General features: G+C 43.8%; 1 protein-coding gene across 4 annotated transcripts in view; it reads left to right on the top strand.

The window, feature by feature from the left end:
* The window catches only part of plppr1 (phospholipid phosphatase related 1), a 105,490-nt gene that overhangs the window by 28,797 nt on the left and 63,433 nt on the right, over positions 1-13,260 (top strand). For all 4 annotated transcript variants that reach the window (XM_056577895.1, XM_056577896.1, XM_056577898.1 and 1 more), the window contains one exon: positions 8,112-8,221. In XM_056577895.1, coding sequence (XP_056433870.1) covers positions 8,162-8,221 — 60 coding nt within the window. In that variant the 5' untranslated portion in view covers positions 8,112-8,161. The remainder of the gene's footprint in view (positions 1-8,111; positions 8,222-13,260) is intronic.

Here is a 13,260-nt window from a genome sequence, read left to right as displayed (position 1 = left end):
TCGTCGTCCGTATAGGAGCTCGAACGGCGAGAAGCCGGTAGACGCCTGGGGCACCTCCCGCACGGCGAACAGGACGTGTGGTAGAAGCTGGTCCCAGTTCTTGCCGTCGAGGTCCATGGCCTTTTTTAGCATCTGCTTCAGGGTTTTGTTAAACCGTTCCACCAGGCCATCCTTCTGGGGGTGGTAAACTGAAGTCCGGAGCTGCTTCACCTGCAGAAGCCTGAGTAATTCCTTCATTACGCGTGACATGAAGCATGAACCCTGATCTGTTCCTTGGCTATCCCCACCCGACTAAACAATAGCATGAGTTCCCGGGCGACCGCCTTCGCGGTGGCTGCACGCAGGGGTAGGGCCTCGGGGTACCGGGTGGCGGACTAGTACCAGGATGTCTTGGGCAGGGGCCCCACAATGTCTAGGGCTATACGGTCAAAGGGGGTCTCGATAATCGGCATGGGGACGAGGGGGTTCCTGACTGTGGCCCTAGGCGCAACCCTCTGGCACACGGGGCACCCCCGACAGTGACGCTCTACGTCCCGCTTGACCCCCGGCCAGTAGAACCTTGCCAAGACCCGTTCCCGGGTTTTGTCCATCCCCAGGTGGGCTCCCAGGAGGTGGGTGTGGGCCATATAAAGCACCTTGCTTACATACGCCCGGGGCACTACCAACTGTTCCCTCACTCCCCCCTCTCCTTTTGCTACCCGGTTCAACAGTAGTGCTGAAGTGCGGGTATGGCAGGTGACTCACCGAGTCTCTGGGCTGTCCGTCGTGGGACACCACATGGCTCCAGGCATGCTTCAGGGCCTCGTCTTGTGGCTGGGCGCTGCCAAACTGGCCTGGTCGGGTCGAACCTTCCGCCCTCCCCGGTAAAAAGGGGGTGTGGGGTGTATCCGGTGCCGTCGCTCAGCCGCTGGGCCACCTGCCAGTTCTCAAGCTGTCTGACGAGGTCGTCCACCGTGTCGGGATGGTGGTGGGCCAGTACCCTTCGGGCACCCGGCGGGAGCTGTCGGATCGTATTGTCTATCAGGACCCGGTCCCTAGGGCTGGGACCCTCTCCGGTCGACAGCCACCGCTTTACTAGCCGGCTGTGCGGGGCAATCTGCGTCCTTACCGGGCCCCGGACGTCATGGAAGCGTTGTGCGCGGGCCGCGAGGTTGTGCCCGTAATAGGCCAAAATCGCCTGCTTCAGGGCTGGGTACTGCCGGGCGGTCTCCGCCGGCAGGTCTTGGCTCGCCTGCTGGGCTGGTCCGGTGAGGAACGGCGTTACGATATGGGCCCACTGCTCCTCTGGCCAGCTCTCCTCTGGGCGGTCCGCTCGAAGTCCTCCAGGAATGCCTCGACGTCGTCCTCGGGGCCGAGCTTGGTGAGCCGGCTGGTCGGGGCGGTGATCGGGGCGTCGCGGACGGCATGCTGTGTGAGTCGGAGCACTGCTTCGCGGAGCAGGGCTAGGCTCTCAGCCGTTTCCCGCTGCTGTTCGGCGGCTCGCGCCTGCTGCTGTCGCTGGGCGGTGGCGGAGATTGTGGTTAGGGATGCAAACAATTAATCGATTATCGATTAATTGTCGATAAGAGATTACTCGATTAAAATAAATTACTTGCAATTAATCGCATTTTAACCCGTAATTCCCCAACCGTCCACGTGAGGGCGCACTTGACGCCAGACGTACTTGACGCACACGCGGGAACACAAGCGGGAACACAAGTAAAGCAGTGCCGTGTTCCAATACCCGTACTTCCATGAGTATACTTAAAGGAAGTATACTATCCGCACTGGCTACTACGTTAATTTTTCAGATGTGAGTGCTGTTCCAAATCGAGTACTCCGTGGTGCACTAACCGGAAATTACGATCACGACTGCCGCCGTGGCTCCTCCCCCGCAATAAACATCCCGCTTTGAACGGTGAACTATTTACGCCTAGCAGCTATAAAAAGCTATAAAAACTATAAAAACTACAAAATGACTCTATTAATGCAGGCTATGTGGAAAATGCGCCGACTTTGGCTCAGCCTGGCTCCGCCTCTTCTGCAACGTAGCTAAGAAGGCTGCCGTTGAGTACGGGGAGTGTCCTTCGATCCACACTTCACGATTAGCCCGTTTTGAGTACGGCATCCGGGTCCTTGAAGTATACTTCTTTTCGCCGGATCTGAATTGGAGTACTGCGTACTCAAATTTTGGCTAGTAAGTACGGACAGTACGGGTATTGGAACACGGCAGGACAAGACAAACGAAAAGCGGGACACTGACACGATGAAGAGGGCAAAACGGAGTGCAGTATGGAGCCACTTTAAGTTGGTTAATGACGACAAAGACGCCAAATGCACAATATGTGGAAGTATTTTAAAGTACAACAACTAAACGACTTCGTTGAATTACCACCTAAATGTGTCACATTCAGAAGGAAATTCAGCTTCTCAGAAGAATTGCCGCTTATCAATTAATCGATCATCGATCGATAAGATGAAACAACTATCGATTAATGAATTACTCGATAATTTGCATCCCTAGTTGTGGTCCCTTCCGGGTTCTGCATGTCGGACTGGGTAGGTTCTTTACCGGGGTTTTGTAGTGGGGTCTTCGGTTGCCCGCATCCTCCACCATATGTGGTAACCCGGTCCTTGGAGGGTCGGGTTCCAGGAACGAATCAAACAGGGTACAGGGTTTAAAGCCGTTTGCGGCGTTTATTGCAACAGACTAGTACGGTCCACATGGAACACAATCATTCAGTCTATAGGGTCTCCGTGAGCCTCTATCTCTGCGTCGCTGCCGTCCTTCCCTCCTGTCTGTCCTCGACCTCCTTTTAACATGGCTCCTCTGCCACCGGCCAGGTCTCCCCCAATCACACTGATTGGGGAGGCGAAAGGGCTGCTCTCGGTTGCCGTCTGGTGGGTGACGGCGGTACACGCCGTCTCCCACAGTACCTCCGGCCCACCCGGACCGAGGTTTAAGGGGCGGGATGCCAAAATATGTACATACATACTAGAGATGCACCGATCAATCGGCCGCCGATTAAAAAAGCCGGTTTTGTATCCAATCGGCCACAATCGGCCGATCAAACTCACCCGCATGCGGGGTGCGTAGCAGCTCAAGGCGCCCAGAGCGCGGAAAGAAAACATGTCGCATTAAAATCTGAAAGGACGCACTAAACTCACGATCCATGCGTCCCGGGGACGCATCTCATTTTCCCCATGAAAAACGATACATTGTGAACATTAAACAACTCGTGTTTAATGTACAGTAACTGGCCAAAGAAACCTTCTTGTGAGCAGGCCGGACAAGCGCTGTTTCAACCCTCTGCGCATCTACTCGACGCAGACGTGATCCCCTGTTCAAAGTATCGCGACATGCTAATTTAGCCGCTACCAAAACAACTAGCTCGTCACCGCTGATTTCATTTCAACAATTAAAAATGCGAACTTCATAGTAAATAAACCCACGTTTCCACTGCTCGATGCTGTGCTCATTCGTGTCGATTATGTTGTAACGTTTAGGGGACGTGCTGTAATGACATAAATGAAACATAATCCGGTGGTGGTGATGAAAACGACATTGAACGGAAGCCGCCATATTGTTATGCCCAAACGGCGCCTGCGCATACATCGCGCTTCCAACGAGATCCAGTTTTTCTCGAGAAACAGGCAGAGAAGAGAGAACGCAAAAATACCACCAAAGAAAAAGATTAAACCTATTGCAGGTCAGCAAATTATTGCAGCTGCATTTTCTGTCCCCACTACCTCTGCACTCCTCCCTGACTCTGATCAGCCTAGAGAGAGTACCTCAACATTGCCTGTACCTACTTCTGCCTCCCCCTCTACTGAGCCTGATGAGCCCACTGCAGAAGAAGTGCCTCAACCTTCTACATGTTCCTCCCAAAAAAAGCGAACTTTTCTGAAGCAGTGTCTCACCACATACTACAAATGGCTGCGCTTTTCAGATGACAATTTCATGTATTGAGTTTAACACTATTAATTTAATTTAAGAAATAGAATAATAATAAAAAAGAAACACATTTTTTAAACTGGGGAGTCGGGACCCATTGAATTTCTCAGGGACCCACCCAACTCGCCACCTGTGGGTCCCGGGGACTCACTACATTGAAAACCTATCAACATCACTGCTATTATATGATTATAATTATTTCTTAGAAAATCGGTATCGGAAAAACCGGTTTTGGCAGGTCAGACCTCCTTAAAAACCGGAAATCGGTATCGGCCAAGAATTTTGCAATCGGTGCATCTCTAATACATACATACATACATACATACATACATACATACATACATACATACATACATACATAATAATATGTCGCTGATCGGAAGAAAACTGGTCAGCAAATAACTAGCTGAACCTATCCTTGGCTAACCTAATGCTAAATTGCTAACGCTACACACGGAGACTTCATAGCCACCATGGCTAATTATGTTCATAATATTATAGTCTACACATAACAAATATGATCATTTTACACACATTTCACGCACTGACAATATTTCTGACGATTTATATGGATCGTATATGGTTTGCTTGTCATCACAAAACATGAATGAGCATTGAGCAAGGCCATTGAGTAGCCTACTGACAACAACAAAACACCTTAGACCACTTACCTTGATAATTGTGTACAAACTCCTCCAAAAAAAACTTGTACCCCTTGGCAGCCTGGACTGTGGTGTTGCTGAGTGTGTCTCCACAATCTTCTGCACATCTTTGAATCGCAAATTGGGAAAACCCACCAGGGAAGTGGCGAAGAAACGATCCATTTTTGCATTGACGGCAATACAAAAATGACTTCGCCGGAAGAATGTTTACCCGGTGTGACGACATTCCCGATTTTTGTGAGATAGGCCCATTGGGTGGGATATCTGCCCAATCTGGCAACACTGCTCACCAGCCAGGGATCCTGCTTATTGGTTCATAGCGCAGCGCGACTAGATTTTTGCGCGAATCAGACGCCTGTAAGGACACACCCACTCAGAGGAGGACTTTCCTCCTCTCTCCCATTGAAACCCATGTTATTCACCGGCCGCCAGTACTTTCTGGGAAATGAATGGGAGTCAACGGAGGCTGAGGGAGGACCTTCCTCCCTGAAGTAATTGTCAAAAGGCGATAGGGGTGCTAATGTCCCTTTACCCAGGGAAACGAACATTATATATTCAAAGGCATTAAAGCAGTCATATTTAAGGGCATTAATTCATTACAGTAGTCTGGGCAATCTACATTTTTTATTCTCAACAATGTTAAGGAGGATCTTCCTCCCTCTCCTCAATGGAGGAGAAGCCTCCACTGATATATATATATATGAGTGTGCATCAGGGATGGAAATTAACACCCGCCACACGCCATTTGCGGGTGGATTTGTATGGTGGCGGGTGAATTGTGTCACTTCACCCGCCACTGTGGCGGGTAATACTTTCCAGTCAGGTCCGATCAAATTTGCATATCTCATACATTCGTTATATACGGCGCTGCACAGTTCCACAACCATTACTGTCAACATCCGGGGCCCCTTCTTCCTCTACGCCTCTTTTGCTGAACTGCGACTGTCAATATCCGGGATAATATCGGTAACAGGGCTCTCAAGTCTCACGCGTTCGGCGTGAGACACACGCAATTCAACCCATGCACACGCTCACACGCCACACGGTAGGGTAACCAGACGTCCTCTTTTGCCCGGACATGCCCTCTTTTTGACACACTTTTAAAAAATGTGTGTCGGAATTTCAAAATCGTCCGGGATTTTATTAAAGCCTCATATATGTTCACATTGAATTTGAGTTGCGTTTCTCTGGGTCGTTCACAAACTAGTTAGGCTACGCCCTCCCCTACTCAGTTCTGTTCGCTTCGCATTGGTGGAAGTGAGTAGGGGGAGTGGTTAAGTAGAGCCTTCAGATTGGACGGTTTGACCTACTCAGTTACCGTCGTGTTTTGTATTTATTATTTTACCATTATTGTTTTATAGGGACAAACATTAACAAATTTCTCCTACAGGGGATTGATAAAGTTCTATCTATTGAACAGAAAGAAACACTTGGTCATACTTTACACACTTTACCACAGCATTGGCCTACTGAATGCCACAGATATATTTTCAGCATTGGACTGAATGCCACACATATTTTCTTCTGAATATTAGTGTTAAGGGCATATAATGCTTACTATCATACGTTAGTTACCATGTCTGTGTGGACACATTTGTATGCAGTCACATGTAAATACAAAAAAACAAATGTTCCTATTGACTTATGATGGTGTAGCCATGCATGTTGTTTTATTATTAATATGTCAATTCGTTTTTTAATGAAAATACTTTGTATAGATGAATTATCCCCAAACTTGTCATCGTAACACCAACTGATGTGTATGAAAAACACTTTTCTTATCTATTGTTACTATTGTTTAAAATGTACGCATATATTGAAAAATATATAGCGTATAAAAAGTGGCTGGTAAAAAAGATGAGTGGCTGGTAGATTTTTAAATCTACCTGCCACAGTGGCTGGTGGGCAAAAAAGTTAATTTCCATCTCTGGTGTACATATGTGTGTACCAGTGGAGGCTTCTCCATTGAGGAGAGGGAGGAAGATCCTCCCTAACATTGTTGAGAATAAAAAATGTAGATTGCCCAGACTATTGTAATGAATTAATGCCCTTAAATATGACTACTTTATTGCCTTTGAATATATAATGTTCGTTTCCCTGGGTAAAGGGACATTAGCACCCCCTATCGCCTATTGACAATTACTTCAGGGAGGAACGTCCTCCCTCCGCCGCCGTCGACTCCCATTCATTTTCCTGAAAGTACTGGCGCCGGTGGATAACGAGGGTTTCAATGGGAGAGAGGAGGAAAATCCTCCTCTGAGTGGGTGGGACCTTAAGGGGTCTGATTCGCGCAAAAATCTATCTGTCTGCGCTATGAACCAATAAGCAGGATCCCTGGATGTTGAGCAGTGTTGCCAGATTGGTCAGATTTCACACCCAATTGGGCTACTTTTAACCATGTTAGGCTGGAAAGATTATCATTGGGCGGGAAATCTGCCCAATCTGGCAACGCTGTCGATAGCAAACCCGGTCTGCATTGCCGCGGTGCTCAGTCTGAGAGACGCAGAGCAAGTGAAATCTGCGATAGCGAGATCCTAAATGCACAATGGAAACATTGGAAACGGAGGACATTGTTAACGTCTTATTACAAAAAGCATTCCATTTACAGTTACAGTGCTAAGTTAGCGACCAAAGAAAGAGGTAGACCACTTCCCAAAATCAAGGTCACCAGAAGTAATGGCAACGTCAGTGTTGTGAGTGCTACATGGTTTGCTAGGTACGCATGACTTACTGGTAGCATTACAAGCAATTGTAATGCAAAAATAAACAGCTAAATAACTTCAGTCAGTGAGGGCAAAAATAGGCCCAATGATAGGCCCAGATTTTTTGATTTACTTTTACAAATCAATAGTAGGCCTGATTTGACTAATATGCTTTGCATCCTTTCCTTCTGAAATTACAGTGATGCCACTGGTGGCTTTGTATACATTTTGTTCACATACCTCCCTCCCTGCTATTTTGTAGTTCACCAAAACACCCTGAAACAGCTTGAGTCTCACATTCTTTTGCCACCATACACCAACAGTGCAAGCAGGCCAATGGCAACCAAGCACGCAGTCCTTCCTCCCTCACTTTAAAAACCACCAGCCGCCACTGGTGTGTGTACATATGTATGTACATATGTACGCACATAATTACGTACACAAGTACGTACATAAGTACGTATACATGTATGTGCGTATGTACGTACTTATATACGTACATATGTACGTACTTATGTGGTGTGTGCACCATGTAACAGCAACAGAGTACGAATAATAACACCATGGCAAAGAACAAAGCTACGACAATGACAATACATCGCTTTTTGACTAATAAACTGAACCAAATATCCCTCTATCCGATGTCCTGCCCTGTATCCCAAATCCTGCCCTGTGTCCCAAGTCTTGCCCTGTGTCCCAAGTCCTGCCCTGTGTCCCAAGTCCTGCCCTGTGTACCAAGTCCTGCCCTGTTGGCTGTCACTCAAGCAGATGTGGTGATCTTGGAATTTGATGGAGGATCTTGTGTCTATTCAGCCTGACTGGAGCTGAGCTGTGAGAGGAGGGTCTCCAGCCAGGGAGACAAGATGGCCACCACCACCCCCCTGCGGAGCTTCTCCATCCTGCCTTGCTTCATCTTCGTAGAGGTAAGCTTCTTCCTCCCTCTATGTGTCTGAGAAGATACAATTGGTTGACTTGTGCATTCGAACCCTGGTTGTAATGTTGTTATAGCAGATACCAAGGTTTCTTAACTGCAAACTCCTTCCATATTAGTACCTATGGAACCCAACATAGGAACTGTTTTTTATCATGCAAATTCCGTAACCAGATTGTAATGTGAATTTTAATGGGTTGATGTGATTGTCTGTGTATGTCACTGAGTGAAGAGTCTGTGTGTAAGGTTAGGGTTTGGGCTTTTGTATGATATGCATGAATCTAGTCCCTAACACACATGCACTCATATGCATATTAAAGATCTGCATGTGAGAAGATGCTGCAGCTCCATATTAAATTAGTGTCAGCTCAAGACTTTAATCACAGCAAAGTCCCAGGACTCCTAACCTCTCTCCTAGAAACACACACACACACACACACACACACACACACACACACACACACACACACACACACACACACATAGAGAGCTGTCATGCTGAGGGCATGTTGTGTGTTTCACTATAAAAGGATTCTCCTACCAGGTCTGGTGATCAGAGCTAGGCGATGTTGTTGACGAGTGTTCTAGGTTAGGCAATTTATTGAGAAGCACAATCAATAAATGCAAACCTCTGAAAATAAAATATATGTCCAGCAATTTCCTCAAAGTTTTGATGAAATTGCTGGACATACTAGCGCTATTGAAGAGAAACACACAGGTGCTGTTTGGGTGACCTCTATATCATTATTAATTGCAACATTCCAACATTACGATTAACTACTGTTTTCACAGTTTCTCCACATCGATGAAGGTGGCCAAAATCAGAATTGTGAAGTTCAGATTCCATGTGAGTTGTGCTATTAACACTGTTCAGAAAACCTAGGATCTGAGCTGGTTTTAGGCCACTTCTGCCGTCAGTGTGAAGGAGGCCTGTGATCGCCTCTCCTCCTCCATCTTGGAACCCCCCCCCGATCCACTTAGCCGCCAGCCAGGAGACATCGGGGGGGTTGGTATCAAATGGCTCACCCAGTTATTGATTCCACAAATATCATCAATTATTCAAAACTGCTTTTTTTTTTCACCATAAATTAGGTAGCCATAATAGAATCATATAAAGGGAATAACGGACAATTAAATTCCTTTCCGCCTTTTTAAAAAACTCATTTCATTATGTGTGAAAAATCGGGGAGCTGCACAATGATCACTTATCATGGGCCTGAAAAGTCTAGTGGTTGGGGGTTTGACTCCCCTCTGGAAGGTTCTGGGTTCAGCGTTAAAATCTACCCCCTTAAGGACATGCATCTGAATTTGTTGTAAGTTGCTTTTAATTAAGAGGTCCGCCGAATGACTCCTAATTAATAATGACACACCCTTCACAGTCATTAGTGAGCAGACTAGTCCTGTGAGTGCTGGGTGATCTGAGATGCAGCCTCTCATCACATATCTATTCAGAAGACTAATAAAATATAATAATAAAATAAGTAAGAAATAAGTACAAATTAAAGCTGCAAGCAGCATTTTACGGGTGCCATGCCTAAAGCCGACCAATTAGACCTAGACCGGTCCATTGTGACCCTGACAGACCATTAAGACGAAAACAATTAAGACCGTTTTTGTTTGCATACAGTTGACAACGCTGGAATAGCCTCAGCTTGTATCCGTTGATGGGCGAAAAAAAACTCATGACCATACGTCAAAACGCTGAGGAGTAATGATTCTTTAAAGTTTTACATTTATCGCTTTAGCGCCCCCTGTAGTCCTATTGTGATTAACTTTAGCCTGGTTAACCTTGACCTATGCTTCTTTATATGCACCAAGTTTGGTGATGATTGACTCAAGTTAACCCCACCTTTAGTCATCTATCATTGATTGGGCTAATTTGGACGTCCAGCCACCATTTTTTTTACAGGTACTGGGTTTCCTAGGCACATTTGTACAAATGTCCACAGGATTTTGTGACTGTAGAAGAAAAAAGGTCAGATAATATGTCCGTCCAAAGTCGGCATTTTCAGTTAAGGCAAACCATTGGCGCCGGATGCTGCGTAGCGCAGCATAGCCCCTCCTGCCGGTTGCTGCGTAGCGCAACATAGGCTTTCCTGACCGTGGTAAAGTTAGTTTTATATTGGACGTTGGATATTCGACACATTCGAAAATTCTATTTAGCACTGGCTTCGATGGACGAATTTGTGTCAAACCAACTTAGATGTGTTAATACAAGGCCTACCTATGTAAAACAAAGCTTATTTCTTTAAAAAAAATAACAATTGATTTTCTAAAAAAATGTAATGTTAAAAAAGGCTATAAATCTATTATGCGGCTTGACCTTTTGACCTACACATATCAAAACACATCTGGTGAACTCAGCTAACTGCCCCACACATAACACAAAGCTTCTTTTCTCAAAACACCTACCCTTTGATTTTATATTTTTTACTCTCATAAAATGCTATAAATCTATTATGCGGCTTGACCTTTTGACCTACCCATATCAAAACGCATCTGGTGTAATCAACTAACTGCCCCACACATAACACAAAGCTTCTTTTCTCAAAACACCTACCCTTTGATTTTATATATATTTTTTAATCTCAGAAAAAGCTATAAATCTATTATGCGGCTTGACCTTTTGACCTACACATATCAAAACACATCTGGTGTATTCAACTAACTGCCCCACATATAACACAAAGCTTATTTTCTCAAAACACCTACCCTTTGATTTTATACAATTTTTTTAATGTTAAAAATGGCTATAAATCTATTATGCGGCTTGACCTTTTGACCTACCCATATCAAAACACATCTGGTGTAATCAACTAACTGCCCCACACATAACACAAAGCTTCTTTTTTCCAAAATCCCACCTTTTGATTTTATACTATTTTTTTTATGTTAAAAATGGCTATAAATCTATTATGCGGCTTGACCTTTTGACCTACCCATATCAAAACACATCTGATGAACTCAGCTAACTGCCCCACACATAACACAAAGCTTATTTTTTCCAAAATCCCACCTTTTGATTTTATACTATTTTTTTTAATGTTAAAAAAGGCTATAAATCGATTATGCGGCTTGACCTTTTGACCTACACATATCAAAACACATCTGGTGAACTCAGCTAACTGCCCCACACATAACACAAAGCTTCTTTTCTCAAAACACCTACCCTTTGATTTTATACAATTTTTTTAATGTTAAAAATGGCTATAAATCTATTATGCGGCTTGACCTTTTGACCTACCCATATCAAAACACATCTGATGAACTCAGCTAACTGCCCCACACATAACACAAAGCTTATTTTTTCCAAAATCCCACCTTTTGATTTTATACTATTTTTTTAATGTTAAAAAAGGCTATAAATCTATTATGCGGCTTGACCTTTTGACCTACCCATAACAAAACACATCTGGTGAACTCAGCTAACTGCCCCACACATAACAAAGCTTATTTTTTCCAAAATGCCACCTTTTGATTTTATACTATTTTTGTTATGTTAAAAAAGGCTATAAATCTATTATGCGGCTTGACCTTTTGACCTACCCATATCAAAACACATCTGGTGTAATCAACTAACTGCCCCACACATAACACAAAGCTTCTTTTCTCAAAACACCTACCCTTTGATTTTATACAATTTTTTTAATGTTAAAAATGGCTATAAATCTATTATGCGGCTTGACCTTTTGACCTACCCATATCAAAACACATCTGGTGTAATCAACTAACTGCCCCACACATAACACAAAGCTTCTTTTCTCCAAACACCTACCCTTTGATTTTATACAATTTTTTTTATGTTAAAAATGGCTATAAATCTATTATGCGGCTTGACCTTTTGACCTACCCATATCAAAACACATCTGATGAACTCAGCTAACTGCCCCACACATAACACAAAGCTTATTTTTTCCAAAATCCCACCTTTTGATTTTAAACTATTTTTTTAACATTAAAAAAGGCTATAAATCTATTATGGGGCTTGACCTTTTGACCTACCCATATCAAAACACATCTGGTGTAATCAACTAACTGCCCCACACATAACACAAAGCTTCTTTTCTCAAAACACCTACCCTTTGATTTTATACAATTTTTTTTATGTTAAAAATGGCTATAAATCTATTATGCGGCTTGACCTTTTGACCTACCCATATCAAAACACATCTGATGAACTCAGCTAACTGCCCCACACATAACACAAAGCTTATTTTTTCCAAAATCCCACCTTTTGATTTTAAACTATTTTTTTAACATTAAAAAAGGCTATAAATCTATTATGCGGCTTGACCTTTTGACCTACCCATATCAAAACACATCTGGTGTAATCAACTAACTGCCCCACACGTAACACAAAGCTCCTTTTCTCAAAACACCTACCCTTTGATTTTATACAATTTTTTTTATGTTAAAAATGGCTATAAATCTATTATGCGGCTTGACCTTTTGACCTACCCATATCAAAACACATCTGATGAACTCAGCTAACTGCCCCACACATAACACAAAGCTTATTTTTTCCAAAATCCCACCTTTTGATTTTAAACTATTTTTTTAACATTAAAAAAGGCTATAAATCTATTATGCGGCTTGACCTTTTGACCTACCCATATCAAAACACATCTGGTGTAATCAACTAACTGCCCCACACATAACACAAAGCTTCTTTTCTCAAAACACCTACCCTTTGATTTTATACAATTTTTTTAATGTTAAAAATGGCTATAAATCTATTATGCGGCTTGACCTTTTGACCTACCCATATCAAAACACATCTGGTGTAATCAACTAACTGCCCCACACATAACACAAAGCTTCTTTTCTCAAAACACCTACCCTTTGATTTTATACAATTTTTTTTATGTTAAAAATGGCTATAAATCTATTATGCGGCTTGACCTTTTGACCTACCCATATCAAAACACATCTGATGAACTCAGCTAACTGCCCCACACATAACACAAAGCTTATTTTTTCCAAAATCCCACCTTTTGATTTTAAACTATTTTTTTAACATTAAAAAAGGCT

The sequence above is a fragment of the Gadus chalcogrammus genome, chromosome 19 (assembly GCF_026213295.1).
Source record: "Gadus chalcogrammus isolate NIFS_2021 chromosome 19, NIFS_Gcha_1.0, whole genome shotgun sequence".
Classification (NCBI taxonomy): Eukaryota; Metazoa; Chordata; class Actinopteri; order Gadiformes; family Gadidae; genus Gadus; species Gadus chalcogrammus.
Note: the sequence above shows the minus strand (reverse complement) of the source record. Positions and strands in the feature narration are given on the sequence as shown.